General features: G+C 33.1%; 1 protein-coding gene across 49 annotated transcripts in view; it reads left to right on the top strand.

Annotated features, from left to right (window-relative positions):
* Nucleotides 1-22,800, top strand: part of bt (projectin protein bent) — a 242,254-nt gene that overhangs the window by 82,615 nt on the left and 136,839 nt on the right. For 39 of the 49 annotated variants that reach the window (XM_073955521.1, XM_073955471.1, XM_073955529.1 and 36 more), the window contains 5 exons: nucleotides 8,261-8,484; nucleotides 17,070-17,472; nucleotides 17,533-18,182; nucleotides 18,659-18,811; nucleotides 18,995-19,195. In XM_073955521.1, the coding sequence (XP_073811622.1) occupies nucleotides 8,261-8,484; nucleotides 17,070-17,472; nucleotides 17,533-18,182; nucleotides 18,659-18,811; nucleotides 18,995-19,195 (1,631 nt within the window). The remainder of the gene's footprint in view (nucleotides 1-8,260; nucleotides 8,485-17,069; nucleotides 17,473-17,532; nucleotides 18,183-18,658; nucleotides 18,812-18,994; nucleotides 19,196-22,800) is intronic. The other 10 variants (XM_073955401.1, XM_073955423.1, XM_073955370.1 and 7 more) reach the window with 2 other exon arrangements.

Here is a 22,800-nt window from a genome sequence, read left to right as displayed (position 1 = left end):
ATCTATTTTATTATTTGTTGGTATTTAGTACATTTATCTTAAACATTGCAATGTATGTATGTTTAACATAAAACCGTTTAACTTAAAAAGATTTTTTTACCTATTTTTATAGTATTTTAGAATACAATTAAAGTTTTAAAACATAAAAAAGTTAAGAAATGCCAATAAAAATGCAGTGTGAAATATTTAAGAGAAAATGTGTCAGATTCTCCTTGTGCATCCCTGGACTATATCATTGACTTGTAGACTTTCACTGTTATGCTTTTGTTCTTCTTTTCTTGTTGAAAGCCATGTGCATAATTTTTGATGAGTGGAATCTGAATCAATAGTATTATATACTCGGTGTATAAGATTATTTGCCGTGTTGATAATAATCCTCTTCGGTTGTTTTGATAGGAAATTAATTAGTCTACCTGAAGCTGTTGGTTTCTGATACCAATCTAGTTTTATCTTATTATTGTTTCTTATGACAATGTGTCCAAATACGGGAGTTTATTATAACATTCTTCTTCTATTGTGAATCTTATATCCATAGACAAATAAAAGAATAGACAGAGAAATTGTAGTGTGCTTGTTTTTTGTAGGGGTCGCCCTTACACTCAATATGCTCTGTGTTCACTCAATTGCATTTTGTTTTGGGGTAAATTGCAAGATTTTGTTGATTTTTTTATTTGAGGATGTAGATCCGGCCAATATTACCGGCATATTGTCATACAGCCCAAACTAGTTAGCCCTGACTATTTAGTTTGCTGTCAAATACATTATTGTGACATAAAATACAAAGGAAATCAAATCACAATAATGAACAATCTATTATGTTTGTTGTCAAAAGTTGTTAACAGAACTCTGAATGGCCGACCTTCTGTAGGCCTTGCTTATATCCTTATGGTAACTGTTAAGTGCTTGTAAAGTATCTGTTAATGCACTTGTTTTGATGATAGCAAATAAGTCGTCCACATATTTTGTTAGAAAACCCGGTTTGGTTGTCAAGTTGTCTATGCATGACTCTATGGGTAGAACCCGTTTTTGTTTAAATATTTTGTTTTCATATTTGAAATATGCGTTCTCTTTTATACAGAAGCTCGAAAATAAAATAAATTGTATTTCATTTGAAAGTTTGCCTGTTAGTACGAATATCAATTAATATTAATATTCTCGTTGGAGTTGAGCTGAACGATCGAAGATTATTTTTGCAAGTAAAAAAGGAAAATCGAAGATCCGAATCCGCACAACTAACAAATTATGTGTTACAATGTGTTTTTTTTTTTTTTTGCAGCAACGGAGATTTTTCCGTTTCTATCATCATGGTTTACATGACAAACGCTTTTTAATTGGCTTTGAACGCTAAAACGTCGTGATAACATTTTCATTAGTTTTCATTTTATTTCTTCATAATTATTGCGTACTTTCGAAAGGGAAATTAAAAACATTTTACGAAATGTACTAAGTTTGAAACCGTTGCTACCACAGTTTATACAGTTGGACACTAAGCCCACCTGTAGTGGGATTCTGTGACTCATTTTTGCTGTTACCGACAAAAATTATGACTAAAAACATAAAGAAAAGTTGGCATCACTGTTTGTGTCGGTAGAGGCTAGCGACTACTTTTTATTCATCGTTAACTTACCGAAAAATGTCGTTAATTATCGAAATTATAAGCATTTTAATTTTACCGACAATTATCGATAACAGCAAAAATGAGTTACAGAATCCCACTACTGATTGTTATGTTTGTTGTCAAAAACATTATTGTGATTTAAAATACAAAGAAACTCAAATCACAATAATATAAAATATATTATGTTTGTTGTCAAAAGTTGTTAACAGAACTCTGAATGGCCGACCTTCTATAGGACTTGGTTGCTACTGTATGAACAGACAGGGCAGTAATACTGATATTTAGTATTAGGATTGAGATAAAGGGGTGATTTGAAAATTCGATCAGTAAGTGTACAATTGGTGGTCATTGGGGTTGTGTGAACGGATAGAACGGGAGTTCTGAAATACGACAGACCGGTAGGGTTTTAGAAAATTCCTTTTTCAGGTTGCGAAGTGTACTACATTTTCATGGTGATTGTACCACTGACATGATACCGAAAAACTATGTAATCGTCAAAATTATACATGCGCGATGTGTACAAGTTTCAGAGCTGTAAAAAATTACAGTTTGCTATGCATAATACATGCCGGGGAAAAAATCTTTGCACATATTTAGAAATATATCACATATTTAGAAATATATACACCCAGCAAAATGTTTGATGCCAAAGATGCTGTTTAATCATAGGTGCGAATGAACTGAGACGTCATCTTTTTGTGTGAAACGAAAGATGCTATTCATTTTCGGATATTAAGTATAGCATTTTCACCAATCCTTTGGCATGTCATTTGCACCTACCTTATGGCATGTCAATTTCACCCACCTTTTGACATGTCATTTTCACCAACCCTTTGGCATGATATTTTCATGCTTTGTTTGGAAAATGCTGTATTTATACATGATTTTGATGACAAAAAATCTTTATTAATTCAAACGAAACCATGAAATAACTACAATCAGCACAGAGTCACCAGTCAGATTTCGACTCGTTATTTTATAACATCATTTTGGAAATATATACATTTTTTGGGAAGAAATTAAGTTGCTTCTTGTAGGGGTCCACAAACCGACTTGCATTTAGGGATCTCATGAGAAATTCTAATAAAATGTAACGAACACAGAGCCTTTTTTATGAAAATATAATTTATGCTTTAATAACTTTTTTAATTTACAAAAATTTATTTCCAAATGTAGTTACCATTTTTCAGATTCATATTCCATTTCGTTTCCGCCTTCTTTGTCAAATGTCGAGACACCAGATTTGATTGATTTCAGTTTAAGTCAGTTCCAAAAACATCCCATAAGGGACAAGGGAGACTTCTCTCATATCAATGAGTGCACCCCGATTCATATTAGCTCAATGATATGGGACTTACAGTTTATCGCCGAGTCCGAACGGCGTGTCTAAGACACCACTTTTGTAGAGAAGTTTTACATGGCTGAAATACTCAGGAAATGTCGCCAACATTACTGAGGGTTATTTTGCCACCGTTGAAAAGTGTTTTGATGTTGCCTGGCCGGGGAATCGAACCCACGACCTTATGTGTGCAAGGCGGGTGTGCATACCATTGCACCACGGTGGCACCCACGCACTGTGTTTCCAGCCCGCGACAAAAATACTCAAATCGATGTCTACAAATTATGATTGTAACTATTCAAATCTAGTGTAGACACATCAAATTTTAGTATTCCGGCTTTCTTTTAACAACTTCTAACGGTACTAGTTAAAGCAGAGCCACAGAAGTGAGCATTTCCATTTGAAGAAATTGAGACATTGAAATTTCCTTTAACGTCGAGTCAAGTTACAAGTGATATCACAAAAATGTAATGTGTAAAATTACTACAGTAAGAAATGGAAGTTAAACTTAATGGTATTGTTATTGTTTTTAATTGATAACATCATAAAGTTGTATCTTAATTTTGTAGTAAAATTGATCTCGTTTAAAATGTATTTTTGTGAGTGTTTTTATTTAATATTGTGAAAAGAAATAGACTTTTAGTACATTGGATCCTCGCGGATCCTCACGTTATTTTTATTTAAATGTTCGTGGAAGTATCCAGAATTAGGAAAAATTTATCTCGTCTGCCGAAAGTTGCCGAGCGGTATTCAGTTTTCATTATACTGAGTGTACTCGGAGTTTTGTAAATTTTTAGTATAGATTTTTTGGGTGCTTTTAAGCAATCGGTGTTATTGTTTTGCATTTTGTTTCGATCTTATTTTATAAAAAATAATGTTTATAGGATTACAGTATGTATGTTTTTGAAATATGGTGTTCAAAAAACTTTGTCAATGCCAGCATGGGGACGGTATTCGGAGAAATTCAAACAAACGTTCAGGTGGATTTTGCGGGATATGAATTCTCTTTGTTTTCAGATCGTATACACTATCTCTGCAAAGGAATTTCAAAACTCTGGATACAGAACAAGAGAACAAAAATATTGATAAACATCATGCAAATTGGCTTGCTATAAAAGACACCACTATTTTACATGCCACTGAAAGATACAGCAAACTGGCTTGCTATAAAAGACACCATTAATTTTGAAAGATACATGCCACTTCAAGAGTTATCTGCCGTTGAAAGTAACAACGCGGAAGGCCTGCCGTAGATTTAAGTTCCACACAAAAATAATAAACAACATAGAATGGTTAAATTGGCAAGCAGCAAGTCTTGTTTACTGTTTATATATCCTGGTACATTTTTAGTCTGTTTGAGACCTATAGGACATTGTTTACATCTAATATAATCTGGTACGCCCTTGGTCCATATGTTAACCCACCTAGTAAGAATGTTCTGTGCCTCATATTGTTGATACTTGTACCAGTTAATCCTTGTCAAGAATATAATTCATAAAACGTCATGATTTTTACAAACGTTTTTGTAGAAAATTTAGGCCAAATACATAAATATGCCAAATGTCGGGAATTATCATGACATACACGCAAAGAAAAAATATTTTTCGGTTTTGTTGGAATAAAAATATTTATTTTGGTTCCAAAAATGTGTTTGTTTTGTACAAATATTGTAATCCAAATCCAAAAATACCATCTTTTGTTCCGAACATAGAAAACAAAAACAACTTTCGAATTTCCGCAATATTGTAGAAATCGTTAACAATACCGATTGTAGGAACAATCATAATCTAAATTTTTTACAAAACATATTGTCAGCCCTGAAAACCAGATACTAAATTTTTTGATTTGAGTGTATATACTTCTCATATACACTTTCCACACAACTTTGATGTAAATATCGCGTATAATATTACGAGCATTGAATAACGCAATACATGGTTTGCTACTTTAGTTGACAACAAAGACAAACAAAAAGCCACAAGCAGCCACCACAACATAAGGAATAATTAAACACCATAACAAACATGAAAAGGAAAGAAGAATGAAACAAATAAAAACAAGAGTCTCACAAGTACATACACACAAAAACAAAGGTAAAGGCAGCATGTCATACAAACACACCACAACTCACCAAAATTGGTTTTTCAACACGGCATCGAATAGCGAGAGAAGAGAAACAAATTTTCGAAGAAAAGAGAGAAATATTGTTCAGTTGACACAAACTATTTTTGGATTTACAATACTACATGAGGAATCCAACAATATGTTAACAATACATATTTTGCTCTTGGAATATTGTTGGATCAAACATATTTTTTTCTCTGCGTGTATGACTATACAAAAATGTGGACATATTTTGATGAATATTGGCAAGTATGTATGATACAGATTATAAACTCGAAATGTCAAATTGCAGCACATTCAGTTGCAAAATATGGTCAAAATCGTGAAATTATAAAAAAAAGGGAGGTACGTCTATATGGGTGATATACCAAAACCTGGACTTCTATTGACCATAGACCTACGCAAGATGTTTTATACCACCAAAAACACAAAATGTCAAATTGCAGCGAATTCACATCAAAAATATAGCCAAAATCATGAAATTAATATAAAACTGAAAGTACCGTTATGGGGGGTCTATACCTGGGAGTGGACCAATCCTGAGGATTTTTGGGGAAAATTATCTTCTAGTAGCTACGAGTTTAAAATTTTCAGATCGATATCTTGATTAGAAATATTTTTGTCGCTCTCTCCCATACAAGCTAAACCACAGTGCCACGTTTACAAATCGTTCAACTTTATTACGAAAATTCGCGTTATGTGGGGAGTGTGTTTTGAGCCTAATTTTGTTCAGTGATTCACGAGCTGCCAGTCCATCCAGAAAAAATAACGGTTTGTGGGTCGGTGGAATCGTCGGACCCTATTTCTTCAAAATGATGCCGGTTAGGACTTCCTCGTCAATGGCGACCGTCATTGCGACTATTTGATGTCTGAAATTGAAGCTCGTAATCTCACTTCCCACACATCGCATCAATTAATGGATTTATTGAAAGAACACTCTCATATCACTCCGTTAGACTTTTTGCTGTGGGTTTATGTAAAGTCTATAGAGTGTACGGACAACCCCGCTTCGATTCATGCCTTGGCGGAAAACATCATGCGTGTCCTGTTCGAATAATTCAGAGAAAATTGGACTCTACGGACAGACCGTCTTAGACGTAGCCTCGGCCAAATGATAATAAGCATTTGATTTTTCTGTGTTTTTTTTTTTTTTTCTTTAAAGAAAGTAGGAACTTCTAAATGGTTCACCCTTTATAAACTAATATATGTACATGCCTGTAAAAAACAGAAAAGTCATTCCTATTGAATCAATGGAATTAGTTTAAATGCTGATGAAAAGATTACGACTTTCTTTGAACCAAGATACTTTGAAATCGCATAGAACCACTTCCTTAAAATTTTGCTGGGTAGTTATTACAGCACTTTCATAATAAAATGTTGAAAATGTTGTTTACGATATCTTAACCAACAAATTTAGAAATAAGATCTTAAAAAATATATCAAATTTGTTTGCGTCTGTATATGGAAACTATGTATTCCTAAACGAGGATATATGAGGACGATATTTGGTAGAAAGTCTTTTTTATTCCGTTTGAATCCCCCAAATAGAGAATATGTGGGATACACCAACACATTGAAAATATTGATATTGAAAAAATTGCGTAAGATAATTTCTTACATATTTACAACTGAAAATAATAAATTTTAGAAAAATAGTTTATATTTGGCAAGATATTTTTAATTTTTTTTACCAATAACTGAATATATTAGGAAATTTATGATTAATGAAAAAATGTGGCTAAAATCCTAAGAATACCAAACTGTGGCATACGAACTTTAATGGACACACAGATAAAAATTTATATTCTAAGAATGACTTAAAATTAAATTGACTAATACAATAATATAATAATAATTGTTCCACAAACATCCCATAAGGGACAATGGAGACTTCTCTCATATCAATGAGTGCACCCCGATTCATATTAGCTCAATGATATGGGACGTACAGTTTATCGCCGAGTCCGAACGGCGTGTTTAAGATACCACTTTTGTAGAGAAGTTTTACATGGCTGATATACTCAGGAAAATAATACTGAGGGGTATTTTGCCACCGTTAAAAAGTGTTTTGATGTTGCTTGGCCGGGGAATCAAACCCACGACCTTGTGCGTGCAAGACGGGTATGAATACCATTGGACCACGGTGGCACCCGTGGAAATTTTCCGGAAAAACCCGGCAAAAAATCCAAAAATTAATGGATATTGATCTAACCTTGGGTACCTACGTTTTTTGTTTCGGTGGTTTCATTTCTCATAAAACCCCTCATGCGGGTCATTAGAGGGACCGTTTTGGTAGTTTTTTCGTGGAAAATGTGATCGTATCAGATCAAAGTATTCTAAAAATTTGTTCGCCATAAAATTTTACTATAGGTCCTAGAATACATCAAAACTCTATATCTTATATATACTCTAGAATATGCAAAAATTAGAAACACATTTTAGGGCTAAAAACAAAATATTATATGATTTGCTCTGTTTCTTAACCTGCAAGAATCTACTAAGTTTTACTATTTTTTCGATAACATAAAGGAAAAGTTGTTATCGTAGTAAAAAATTTAGGTTTCTTGCAGGTTCTGGAACAGACATATTATTTCTCCATTAATATAACTATAAGTTACCAAAGACATGCAATCTTTACATAACGAGTAAATCTGTGTAAAAATTTTGCAAAAAAATAAAAATAAATAAATAAAATAGTAGAGAAGAATTAAAATTGGGCGGAGCCGACTGATAATTTACAAAAGATATATTTTTTCTTTTATAACTATACGCAGTGCGGTTTTGAACAACAATTTAAAAGCATTTAGTGTATTTTTTTTTTTTTAATTTTTGTCCAGGTTTTTTGGTGAACTGACCACTGTGGATTGTTAGGAGTACAGCAAAACTAGAGAATTAATAGATGGACATATATAATTAAGTATGTATTTGCATAAGTACATTTTTTAGTTAAGAAGCAACCCATTGAGCAGGTGCGATATCTTGTAATTAGACAACACTTTACAACTTTACTTTATATCAGCGTAGTTTGTATTTTAATATTAGTAAAAGTTACTCATTCGATTTATCATTGAGAATATTCCAGGTGACGAAGTTGAAGTATAACTTGCTAAAATATTCGTCTTGTAATTTAAATTATATAAATTCTTTAACTTTTATTTATAAATTTTTCTATTAATTAGGTACAAACGATGCAAATGGCTTCGCTCCTTCATTTATCGAGAAACCTAGGATTATACCAAACGATTCAGGCACCCTTATAACAATGAAGTGTCGATGCAAAGCTAAACCAGAACCTACCGTTACTTGGTACAGAGGCAAAGATGTGGTCCAGAAATCAAAGAAAATAGGAATAAAAATATCACCTATTGGTGAAGATGCCTATGAGCTTACATTGGAAATTAAGGTAAGATATATATTTCACTGTGCATTATATATCATTCATATCATTATATTAACATAAGGATAGTCACTAAAAATTCAACATTATTTTGTCTACTCTTTCGTCAAATAATACCGTTATGTCACTCTTACATGTCTTCAATAACGCAACAAGAGATATATATTTTAGTTATAGAAAATGTTAAATTACTACCGTTTTGTTGAACATGTGCGGTATAAGTGTTGCGCAAGACAAAATCAACAAAGGAACTGTTTAACTGTTTAATTCATATAAATTCAGGTTTTTTAGGAATTTAGTAAGAGTATTTTCCAAGTCAAACCCCAAGGGATTGGAATATAAGAATACACCTATAAAACCTATAAACCTTCACAGTTTTCGTCATTTTTAAAATTTTAAGTTTTCTCGCAAAAAAATTCTCGGCGATAAGTAGGTCAATTGGAGAAATTAAAAAAAATGAACGCTACTTATATTTATATAACTTATAAGTTATAAAACTATAAAGAAAAGATTCTACGATAACATATTCACAAAATGCACACGTTTATATCTATTTTAAATGTACCGTTATTCCGTTCTAATTAATTTGAATTATTTTATATGGCGTTAAGTACAGACAACACTGTAGTTCAAAACTGAACTAATGTTTCAAAGTTTCATTCAAGCCAATTTTTTTATTTGCTGCACGCTAAGTCGGAATTTTCTCCGTACAAATCCATTTTTGTTTTCTTTCTCTTAAAATTGCTTCCAGTTTTGCAATTTTTTGGAGTAAAGTAACGCTTTCATGGTTAAAAATAGCAAAACTCGTAACCTCAGGCATTTGAAGGAACACATATAAGAGTTCTTGTTTAAATTGCCAACTTTTGGCGAAATTAGTTAGAACATATGGGTAAAATGAAAAACCACGAAGTAGGCTTACATGATCCATTTTTTCAAAGCTTTATCTTTAATCTTGCGAAGGATAGCTCTGAATATTAGGAACCCATAGCTTTTGGTTAAGCTTATATAGGGGTCTCTAAAAAAGTTTGCCCTGAGAACTCAAAATCGAATTTGACTTTCCCATACCCCATATTAGCTGTTGCACAGTGTAATCAACGCCCAAGCTAGATGGTTGCTGCTAGAATCCTGAAATTTTTGTTGACGGTCACTCTTGGGCCGAAGGTGTCAGATAAGACTGAATTTTTGGAAATTCGTACATCACTCGTGCAATGAATGTTATTATTAGAAATCCAGGAAGGACGCATAGGAATAAAGCACCCACGGGCAAACATCCGATTGAATACTTATATAATGTTAACAGCAAGACAATTCTAAAGACTCGAAATCAAAACATATTTACATGACGAACAGAAACCAAAATAATAACACGCATTGCATACTATGTTACAAACAATGCTGCAACAAAAACTTATAATTGCGTCATTCTTTTATGCAAAGGCTACTACTTTAAACTAACAATTGTGTTGCATATTTTTAACAGTCATGATATGTTGGCCTGATGAATTGAGAAATCTTGGAGGCTCTTCTAGACATAGTTCGTTCGATCAGCGAGATCGTAAACACCATCTTCGTTGCTTTTGGACACGGCAGGAACAGAGGAGATGTTCAATCGTTTCCTCCTCTGCCTCGTCTGAGACTGGCCCAGAGACTGGAAAGGTGATAATATTCACCCTTGTATGATCCCCTGTCATTTCCCCGATGACATCTATTTATGCATTTCGATGCCAATATAGACTTTTAATGTATTTAACTTGTTTCTGGTCTAGACTAATGGAGATGAGGATGTCAATCAATTTATCTTGTAACACTGTGTCGAAAGCTTTTTCGTAATATGTATATGAACCATAGAACTAAGTCTTTTTGTACGTCTTTACATTTCTGAACCAATGCTTGTATTGAAAAAATGCATCTCGGGTTCCCATACCTACGTTATATCCGACCGAACCCATGGCTTTTTTCGCATTTTGAGTAAATTCTGGAATGAGTTATGTGTAGAAATATTTTTAGAGCATGACTCATGAGACTAGTAAGCGTGTGCTTGTTAAATTACTTTACATTACATTTTTTGGAATGGTGATAAATGTGGATTTTAACCAATCTTGCGAGTATGGTTAAATAATTTTGTTACATGTTCAATATTATCTTTATCTATTTACTTTATGATTTCCGAAGGGATCTCAGGGTCAGGGCCAAAAGCTTCTTTACCTCTCAGAGTGTTTATAGCAGTTTCAACTTCTATTCTTCTGATTGGAGTTCCAGTAAGAGGTTGTTGCGGCTGTTGTTCAAAATTTGTTATGTGTTCATCTGAAAAAATTTGTTTTATAGAATCTCTCCAAATAGTCATCTTTTCTCCTATTTCAAAAACAGGACCATTATTATTATATAGTACTTTTGAGAGTGGTTTGCGGCAATTTCTTTTAGCTTTCTATGGAGATTAAAATCGTCGTCAAGGGTTTTCAATCTTTCAATCTTTATTTTTCAATAGTGGTTTGGATCAGGGGTGCTCAGAATAGTTCGTGTATTAGTAGTGGTAAGACACTCTCCCCATTACTAAGCAATGGCAAATGAGAAATAAAGAGAGAATACGTGTGGTTTGTTTTTACGCTACCGTAAGGAAATGATCAGCATAGGTTTGGATTTCCCTGCTTAGTTCCCAATTCAGTTTATAATTTGTGTTCTTATGTTTTTGTCTCTCACTCTCTCTCTTTCTGTGTTGATTTTAATGGTGTGCGAGGGAATTATCCGTTAAGTGCTTGAGTGTAGTCTTAACTGCGTTCCATTTATTTGTTCGCTGAAATTTTCTTTTAAAGCGGTAATTTTAGGCTTTGAGTTTTCGACGAATCTTCCGTTTTTTTATTTGTGGCAATTTTTGTGCACAACTTCATCCTCACCAGATTGTGGTCTGAAGGAACATATGTTGAGCAGTTTATAATTGAAGATCCGTATTTGGTGTTAATTTATATAAAATCTATTTGATTTATCACAATATTGTCCCTTCTATCTTGTGGTGATTTCCACGTGTGTATTATTTTGTGTTTTTGACAAAACAGAATTAGTCTATCACCTCTTTCATTTCTTTCGCCTATTTCGCCTGTTTTCTTTTATATCTAGGCACTCTTCTGCTCCTATTTTAGAGTTAAAGTCGACTTGAAGTATTGTAATTTCGTGGGTCTTTGTTATTTTTAATAAATCGTCGTTTTCCTCGGAAAAGCTTCAATTTCATGATTACTTTGTTTTGCTGTAGGTGCATATACTTGGATTATGTTTATATCAATTGGTTTGCATTAATTTTAAGCGCCATAGTCCGATCCGATTTAAGAATAAAACCCTTACATTGCGCTATGTTACATTTTACTATAAATCCCACACCGTTTCTGTGATTTTCGTTAAGTTGCCAGAGAGGTATATTTTTGCGTTTGGGACATAAATTCACCTGCTGGTCGGTCTCACTTATTCCGATAATATCGATGTTTAATCTATTTATTTCTGCTATGGTGTTGACTAGTTTTCTTGCTTCATTGAGACTACTTACGTGCCATGTACCAATGTTTAAATGCGTTTTTACCTCCGGGGAAGCACGCTTGTGTTGTCGGTGGCTTAGTTGGTTATGTACATCAAATGTATTGGGATCTTTTAAAATTGCAAAGCTTTGATGTTAACATGAAGAGTTCGACTCATTACTTAGTAAGTAGTTTTAACTTTAACATTACTTTGAAGTAGGTTACATAATGACTAACGGATCCGAATTTTTGCTAATACACATTTGATGTCCAATACTTGTTGTGAAAGGACATTCTTAGCCTTTATTATACCCTACACCAGCCTTCGGTAAGGGTATTATGTGTTAGTGCATTTGTATGTAACATGCCTATGGAAAAGAGATAGACCCATAGTTCCTTTTAGGGATATGCAGAGAATCACTTTCTGAATCGATTTATGCATGTCCGTCCGTCCATCCGTTCGCAACGTACTGGTCGCATTTATTGTTCGATTTGGCTGAAAATTGGGGAAGATCATTTTTTAGCCTAATGAAGAACGCTATTCCTTTTGGTGAAAATCGGTTCAGATTTGGATATAACTCCAATATATATTTTCGGCCGATTTGTGGTATTTGATGCACCAATCACGCTGTATCTGTTCAATTTTGATGAAATTTGGAATGTGTTACGGAAGTAGGTCTATAGATAAATGTGCCAAATTATATAAAAACCGGTTCAGATTTGGATATAGCTCCATATAAATTTTCGGCTGATTTTGGTTTTTGAAATTTGGAATGTGAGACGGAATTTGGTCTAGAAAAAAGTGTGCCAAATTATATTAAAATCGGTTCAGATTTGGATATAGCTCCCATATATATTTTACGCCGATTTGAAGTATCTGATGCACCAAACACGCTGTATATGTCCAATTTTGATGAAATTTTGGAATATGTTACGGAAGTAGGTCTATAGATAAATGTGCCAAATTATATCAAAATCGGTTCAGATTTGGATATAGCTCCCATATAAATTTTCGGTCGATTTTGGTATTTGAAATTTGGAATGTGTGACGGAATTTGGTCTAGAAATAAGTGTGCCAAATTATATCAAAATCGGTTCAGATTTGGATATAGCTCCCATATATATTTTTGGCCGATTTTTTGTGTTTGGTGCACGAAACACGTTATATATGTCTGACCTCAATGAAATATGGAATGTGTGACGGAATTTGGTCTAGAAATAAGAGTGCCAAATTTTATCGAAATCGGTTCGGATTTGGATATAGCTCCCATAAATATTTTCGCCCGATTTAAGGTATATGATGCAGCAAAGACGCATGTCTACTTTTGATGAAATTTGGAATGTGTGACGGTGTTTGGTCTAGAAATATATGTGCCAAATTATATCGTAATCTGTTCACATTTGGATTTAGCTCCCATCTATATTTTACTTATTCACAGTGGTGTAGGGTATCATATAGTCGGCCCGCCCGACTTTGATCATTACCTTACTGGTTTTTAATTATACGTAGTTTTTTGTAAAATTTTACCACATGTAACAAATGATTTGTGTAAATTCGTGGGGTGGTTCTATCCATTAAAACATGCTAATATTTTCGTATTTTTTCATAAAGCAAGTAAAACGTACCGTACCATATGCGAAACATGTTAGCTATTGAAAATTTGGCTACTATATGCTCTTCATGTCCACAAAAACATAATTCACAATTCCACTTCTATCGTTGGATATAACGGAATTTGTAAGCAAAATTTGTTGGTTCTATTCAGATGAACCGGAGTGCATATGTTGATCGATGTCCGAGTTATTGTAAATTTAGTTTATTGCAATAAGGGGTTCAATTTAAGTGAGCGACCATTTACTTATTCATAGCATATGTATGTATTATTTATACTAAATGTATCGTACAATAAAAATATATCACTGTCACTACATTTATTAAGCAAAATATGTTTCCTATGTACGTTACTTTGATCGAACCAATAAAATATCTTTCTTATTTCAAAAACTATAAAAACATGAATTGAAATTTTGACATAATAACAGTTCGACAATTATAAATTTATTATTATATATTTTGGTAATAAGGTAATTTGCGTGGAAGCTGTGGCTAGATTTATGTTAAAAAATGGGTTGAAGCCGACGTGTTACTTTTTGTTTTCTCTCGATTTGTGATTTAACCACACTTTTCACGATTGAAAATATCGCGCATTTTATAGTACAGATACAGATCTTCGTTTTTGCGGAAACAGAGGTTTAAAAACTTCACTGATAAGGGAGTTATATTCATTTTATCCCAAAAATAGTGTGTGATGATACATTTTGATGGTGACACTGCAACCCCACGCGGACAAAAACTTTGCGCACATTAGCGATGTTTTATAGGTTTTGCCTACTAAGATGCAACCGATGCTACATCTTATATCCAAATTAAATTTCGAAAGATATATACAAATTTGAAGGTATGGCTTTGTTGTAAATGAAAAGCAAATGCGGACGAAATGATTTTGGTAATTACGCGATTTACACATATTTTATTCCTAATATGGTGTGTGATGCTACACCTACGGTTCTTCACTGACCGCCTTGAAATATATATAGCAACGTAGATTTACGTGGTGGACCCTGAAATCGGATGCGAACAAATAGTGTATGCACTCCTCGCAATTTACCGACGTTTTATAGGTTTTTGGATACAAATACAAATTCAAAGGTATGGTTTTGTTGCACATAAAAATCACATGCGGAAAAAGTGATTTTGATAATTGCGCGATTTACACATATTTTGAAAATGCATATAAATTAAAAGGGTTTATTTGAACTCTCTTTTCAATTTAGAAGCCTAATGATTTATCTCAACAACCGGATAATTTTCCCTAATGGGAAACCTTGTATGTGAATGTATACTAAAATCTCCCTCAGTGTATTAAAATAACGGTTGTTTTCGTATCAGATTATCTTCCTCCAAATATGGAGCATATTTCCGAACCTTTGAACGGCAGACATGTTCGCGGAAAACCCCTTTTATTGCACAAAACATCAAGAAATGTTGACGTTTTTCATAATTATTTTGAAAATGTTCCATCTTATCAGCATCCGAAGCACTCGATTATATCCGTCGAGGTTGTCTGTGTCATATTCTATTTTATTGTGAAGAAATATGACATAACTGCGCGACTCCTATTGATATTCCGAGATATTTCATATATCTGTCAATTCAAACCCTTTAACGCTTTTATTACGGTTTTCGCGGACTGAAAGAAAATTCGGAGTTAATATCTCAAAAAATCGGGAAAAGAAAGAGACTGTTCTATACTGATGACCAAAAATAAATGCCTATTTTTTATAGTACTATCGGAAAAATGATCAGAAAATCGTTTCGCGAAGAACTAGAAACATAATTTTTTCTGTGTTTGATATGGAGCATCATAGACTTTAAATCCCCACAAGAATAAAAACGCAGATTCATTCGTTTTGGGATAAATACGCTAACATTAGCTTCTTTCCAGAACTAAAAAGTTTTTACACATTTAACACATTTTGCACATTTATCTCCGAAATGCGTTCTCGTACACCAAAAAAGTTGCAAAATGTTCACTTCTCTTTGAACAAAATTGGCGCTATACAGCTTTCTCGTTAGAAACTTTTACACGACAAATTTGAGCGAGCAAAAATGTGCAACATGTTTGCCGGCTTCTGATTGGCTGACACGCCGACTTTGACATTTGTTCGAGATTTTTTGACGTTTCTGCCATTTTTCCGTTCCCGTACATTTTGGAAAAATGTCCGCGTTGAAGTAATTTTTGACAATTCTCTCTTTTGCACATTTGACCATTAAATAGTACTGGAACGGAGCTGTTATCAAAAATTTAGTTGTTCTATTCTACTGACGTGGAGTGTATATGTTTTTTGAAATGGAATATGAAATAGTTGACAACATTTCCCATATAGAAAAGTTTTTGTACAAATGTTTTCTAGAACAAAGTTCTAAATTTCAACCAATTCTGAGGAAAAATGGGACTAATATCTTCAAAATTCCTAAAAGCACAACTTAATGGGCAAATGCCCATTGTTGTAAAAAACAAAAAAAAATGCATTTGAAAGAAGAAAAGTTCGATGACAGAGAAGCCGCTCCACAGCCGATATGTCTGAAGAGCCTCTACTAAGGGCATGCATGTCACACAGTGGTGGTTGTCATTAAGCTCGATTCCAACGAAAAATTAATTAAAAATTAATATTAAAAATGATCTTTGCCATAACAGGCAAAATTTTCAAAAAAAAAATCTATATAAAATACATACTTCAGGAGATATATAGTTTGGGCTTTTGAATTCCAACATAAGTTTTAAGTTTAGCTCAGATATGAGTTTTGAAAGGGTTTCCAAAATACATTCTTTGCATGTAACATCTTCTGAGTAAATAATTTTTTGAAGAGTTTCTACAACTGAACACACCTCTGACACTGACGGTATCGCAATTCTGATTCTGTAGTATCCTCAATTTTTTCGTTAGAATTGCCTTAATCTAAAGCTTTGTCGTCGTTATACATGACAGATGTGTAAACATTGTCATCGATGTCAACTTGTTCATCAATAAGGCAATCATGCAGAAGGCGTTACGAGATCTTTCTCGTTTCATCTATAAATTGCAGCTTTGAGAAAATTTTATATTCGTCTGGATGTTGCTTATTGGAAAATCTCATTAGATTTAATTTGTTTTATATCCACAGTAGTTGTCAGGAAGTATATCCCCCTACATTTGTTGCCAAAAGTTGTTGATACTTCTAAAAAATTTTATATTTTTAAGCAGTCCATTCACTGCTAAGTTTGCTTGCCAGAATTTGTGGTAGTATCAAAGACAAACAAAGAAATGGACAACGGGAGGTTCCATTTTCTCAATGTAACAGATGTCGCACAAAAAGTCATTGCGCGTTCAGCTGAATTTTCTTTAGTCTATGGTAGTATATCTAAATTTTTGAAAATTTGAGAATGATTGTGTGAATATTTTATGATTGATTAAAATGAAAATAATAAACAGCTTATTGGTTTGCAGTTTAAAATACTATAATAAGTTTTACTTGTGTAATTTATACAGGATCCCGGGGCTGCCGATGGTGGGACATATCGTTGTAACGTTAAAAACGAATTCGGAGAATCAAATGCGAATCTTAATTTAAATATTGAAGCAGAAGCTGAACCCGATGGCGAAGGACCAACATTCATTGAAAAGCCGCGTATTGTCTCCGAAAATGGTGGTAAATTAATAATAATGGAATGCAAGGTTAAAGCGGATCCAAAACCAAAAATTATTTGGTACCGCAATAACGAGACTATAAATGAAAACAACAGAATTAAGATGTCTGTAGAACAGCGAGGAGACCAGTACTATATAAAACTTGAAATGATAGATCCTCAACTAGAGGACTCTGGTCTTTACAAGTGTAACATAAAAAATAATTTGGGAGAACTTAATGCAAACTTAACGTTAAATATTGAAAGTAAGTTGTATATAAATTAAAAAACATTCATATATAATATCAAAATTTTATTTTTCATAGTCATTCCTGTTATTAAAGACAAGCCGAAAATAATTAAAATTATAAAGAAACGTACAGTAGTAATTGAATGTACAGTTGCTTCAAAGTACGAACCCAAGTGCACTTGGTTTAAGGAATCTAACATTGTGAAGGAAAGTAGTCGTCACGTTTACAAAGTACAAAAATCTAAAGAAGGCGAATTTGCTGTACAATTAGAAATAAACGACGTCGAAGAAATTGATAAGGGCGCTTATAAACTGGTGGCAAGTAACGAAAAAGGAGAAGCCGTTTCCCAAATTGTTCATTTAACAGATATACCAGAGGCGGAACGTAAGCCCAATAAACCGGAGATTGATAGGAAACTCAAAGATCAAAAAGTGTTAGAAAGTAAATCTTTTGAGTTGACAATAAAGCTTAAAGAAGCTGATCGTAACTGTAAAATTGAGTGGCACAAGGGAAGTCTTCTGATTCGCGAAACGAAAGAAATTACTACGACTTTTGACGGTACTACCGCACGCTTGACATTCAGCGCCGCGCGATTAGAACACACAGCTACATACAAAGTAATTGTTTCTAACGAAGTTGGTAGCGCAGAGAGCATGTGTAAGGTGGTGGTAGAAAAGAAACAAGAAAAACAACAAAACGAAGAGCAAGCTGATGTTAAAAGAAAGGTAAGGTTAAATTTGCTCACAATTTATGTTCTTAAACAACTTTTCATTGCAAGTTCTGCAATTAAGGGTTTTTTGTATGTGTATATACGCTGGTTTTTATTATCTAAAGTTGTACACTCACTTTCAACCGCGCTCTATAACGATCAACTTTAAGTACAGTATATAGCTCAATCACTTGAATCGAAAACTTCCACCGACGGTGACACATTATTTTAAAAAGTGTATGATAGACTGTCCCCTGTCTGTACCTCATTTAGTACTGAACTGTATCAATCTAATTTTATCTTTCATCGTATCAGCATTGTGGGAAACCAATTAATTAGTTTTTGAATTATATCGTAAACAGGCAAAATTTTCTAGTCATTTGCAACATATTTTTACAAAATATTATATTACAATGTCTATGTCTTCTTTAGGGAGAACATGATTTTGATATTTAAACTGTATTACTTATTAATGTATTAATTTTTATAAAGGAGGAGGACGCAGCTCAAAATAACGATGAAAAAAATGACGCTGAAACAACTAAGGGTGCTGATGTCGAAAGTAAAGACAAAAAACCTATTAAAAAGACAAACGAAAACGAAAAAAATGAAACAGATAAAATATCCGAAAACATTCCTAAGAAGGTGAGCGCAGAAATGATGTTATCTTCAAAGAACTAAACACACATTTAATTTATATTGAATTGAATTATATGAATAAATTAAACTGAAATTTGTTATTTCGTTATCTCATAAATTCAAAATTATTACTTTCAATTTGTATGTAATTTGTACCCGCAACTGTTTCGCTGTATTTTACTGTAATAGGTGGAAGAAAAAACGAAACCAAAAATTGAAGAAAGAACTGAATTGCCAGAAAAAGAAAACGGTATTATCAAGCAGGTACAGGATGACACATCTCCTAGTGCTAAAACATCTAATACCGAAGCGAAACAGGAAACTACAAAAAATATCGATTCAGAATTACCAACTAATGGTACCGATGATGATAAAAACATTCCAGAAGAGGTAAGACAATTATGGCTTTATTCACCGTCAAGATTTGATTCTCGATGTCAACTTAAAGCACATGAAGCGTAGTCACTGAAGTTCTTATAATATTTCAAATGTTTCCCGATAGCTTTCCTACAGTTTGATTTGAGAATGGTACATAAACATTTATTAATATTGTTTTGTGTATGACGTTTTCATAATATCCAAAGTGCGATAGTTATACTTTGTTATATCTTATTCGACCGATGTTGTTCTTAATACACATTGTTCCTATTTAGACCAATAAGTATTTACTGTTGTCTCTCCGATTGAGATTTGTAAACATAACCTTGATCCTTGTTCCTATAGTAAACAATCTCCTTGAAAGAAACTGATTCGGATCCTTTGATTATGTGTACTTCTCAGACGCATATCGCTAATTTACTCAAAAAGGATCATAACTCAAAAAATGCATTTTTCGAGTTAATATTCTATCATCTCTCAAAAGTTGGTACTTGTGTCATAGAAATGATTGCGGATGCGCCCGGTTTTGTGTTTTCGTGGTATTGCGAAAAAATTCATTCTATGTAGGTATATGGTAATATTCAAAAAAGTTTTACAATCGTTGAAGTTGAAGTTCAACATTTAATAAGTCGCGAACTGTTAATATATTTTATAAAATATGAATACATTTATATATATTGAAGTGTTTTAGCTACGATCTCATAATATGGACCATAACAAATAATTTTCGTGGAAGCTGCGCTGGTGGTAATATAAAAAAATGGGAAAAATGTGTTGAAGTAAACAAGTTTTTTTGTGTTCTTTCTTGATTTCTGGCCAAACCACGGAAAATTCAAACCTATGCTCAAAGAAAGAACTAAAAAATACCCCTTAGGCAATATGGTTCTAGTGTATGACTTTTCGATATATACCCTGTATCCCACTAAAATCGATGCTGACATTTTGAAGTTTTGATTTCAGTGTTTTTCGAATTTTTCTTATAATTAGATGGTGCAACTAGATAATAATCGAAAGTAGTTTACAGGATTGTAGAACTCGCGATTCCACGTCGTTCGATGTATATCTCATGAGTGTGCTCCATACAGCTTCCTAGTAATAGAAGTCCAAAGGCGAAAATTTGGTCCGTAAATTTTCTGAAAAAACCTATTTTTTGGCTTTAAAATTTACAACTGTCGTACAGGTACCCCTGAACCCCGCGTGATTTTAGTTTTTTTACGTGCCGGATCTAATGAGTTCTTCCGCGGTCAAATCCATCCACTAAAACGCCGGATATAGATACCTTGAAAGTAGGAAAATCTGCAAAAATATATTTTGACAATTCCGCGAATTGAACCGCGATTTTCTTTGATTATTTTTACATAAATGTAATCCTTTATACGCGATTATTATATTTGCCAAAAAGGTGTGTCACAAAATACAAAGATTCGGGAGTAATATCCCTATTTATCCCAAAATAGAATGTGGTGGCACATCCGCAGTTCTTGACGAATCTGTCTAAAATAATTTATATCGACGTATTTTTAATAGGGGGCCATTGAAATCGGATGCACCTTATAATCATATGCACAATCGCGTAATTTTTGCCCACTTGAAGGTTTTTTGGATAGTAAGATGCAACTGATGGCACACTTTGGCCGCTGAATGAAACATGGGAAAATCCATGCATATTGATAGACATGGACTCCCTGTATCCGAAAAGCACATGCACCCCAACTGATTTTAACGGATTCGCGAATTACACGCCTTTTAATTTTTGTGTTTTTTCTTTGGTTGTAATTTCAATATTACTCTCTACTTCTTATTTCTATAGCTTATCACAGAAAGCAAATATACTTTCACGATGACTAATTACTTTTCTCGTAGAAGTTTAAGCAAAATACTTCAGGATTTGGATCGAAATTTAGCGAAATAATAGAATAACTCCCAACATTTATTTTTCAAATTTTTCGTATTTAACCAAAAATATATTTTTGAAATAATTTCCAACAATAAGTTTCCGTTCTTTGTTGTTGCTTAATATGCAAGTTATAAACGCGATCTTTATAATTTTGGTCTCACATTTTTCTACACGTTGTCTAGATTCTGTACGTATTTTTAAATTATTTTTTTAGAGATTTTTTGGACTTTAATTTAGAATAAATAAAATTTATTCCAAGATTTCTTCAATATTTTTTGATTTACCGCGAAAATAAAAATAAATTTAGCAACTATTTTAGCATCTACGGATAGATATCACATTCTGCTAACGATTCATATATACATGTTCTTATTACAACTCAATAGGAATTTTTAAATATTTTTTCTTTACAATAGAGTAAAACCGCATATAACTTTTGAGTGCAGCATCCAATTTTGTGAACGCGAACAGATTTGAACCCACGATTTTTTTCTTAACCCATGTACCAAAAATGGCGGATGTGCTCGCCAAAAAAGTTTTTAATTTTTTTTCTATGTAATTGTAAAGGAAATTTGAAATTTACCATATATATTTTGCGATATCTCCTTTACCTTTTGTGACATCAAAAATTTATTTTATACCGTTATTAGGCAACAGCTTCAGAATAGAAATCCCAATAATTCGCATGAAAATAGTAATTACATATGTCAATATATTCATATTTCGAAAGGCGCCCACCCCCTACGCTATGAGAGGGGTGTGGTGGGTTAATGTGAGAAATTTGTCAGGTTTAACTTAATTTCTGTATTCTATAGATATACCCCAATATAATGTAAAGTTAAAATCAAACGTTATGCTTAACGTATCTTTTTTAGTAATATTATGCTTTTTGTACCTGTATTCAAGGTACCTACTTCAATTAACTGCTAGAATCTGTTTCTTTCTGCGAATTTTAGAATCATTTTTGATTATTCAATTGAAAGCATGATCCTTTTTTGCATATTGTTGATATTTAAGGAAAAGGTTTCGTAAATTACAGTTTTAGAGTCCGTTGGTAAATTTCCCATATCAATGTCGAAACTGCCCCATGGGTGGGGAGGCTTCGCCACTGTTAAGACATTTTTTAAATTCTCAAAAATAAGATTTTAAATTTTAAACAAAGTTATAATAATTTATATATCAAAACATATAGTAAAGATATGGTAATATTTTTACCAAAAATGATATTTGAAAAAACTTTATGTCGATATGAGAACATTTTGAACAAAAACGTGGCGAAGGCGCCCCATGCTACCATATATGGCTTTAAATATCGTGAAGAAGACATTTATTCGATATATAAATTAGCAACGATTATTTATTTTTCATTGTCTCGGAACATAAATTAAAGGAAAATCACTCATGTCTAATATAACCAAAGCAACTGATAAATTTGTGGACAACGATCCAGATGAAAATCACAGCGACAATGCAAAAGTCGATGTTTAGACCTCCGAAGTTAATGGGAAAGAAAATTGAGTTTATGGGAGAGGGAGTAGAGAGGAATAAGAGGGGGTACACACACCCCTGTACTCGCAAATTCTGTTTTGTTCCTTTATTCCTTGCAGATTTTTTTTTAATTTTCTTTCATTATATTTTCTCCGCCGGCAAATAAACAACAACGCGCACATTTGAAATAAAAACTTTTGTGATGAAAAATAAATTGAACAAAATATTATCT

This window comes from Musca autumnalis, unplaced genomic scaffold (assembly GCF_047663935.1).
Source record: "Musca autumnalis isolate F117 unplaced genomic scaffold, ASM4766393v1 scaffold_1, whole genome shotgun sequence".
Classification (NCBI taxonomy): Eukaryota; Metazoa; Arthropoda; class Insecta; order Diptera; family Muscidae; genus Musca; species Musca autumnalis.
This window is presented reverse-complemented; position numbering and strand designations above follow the sequence as displayed.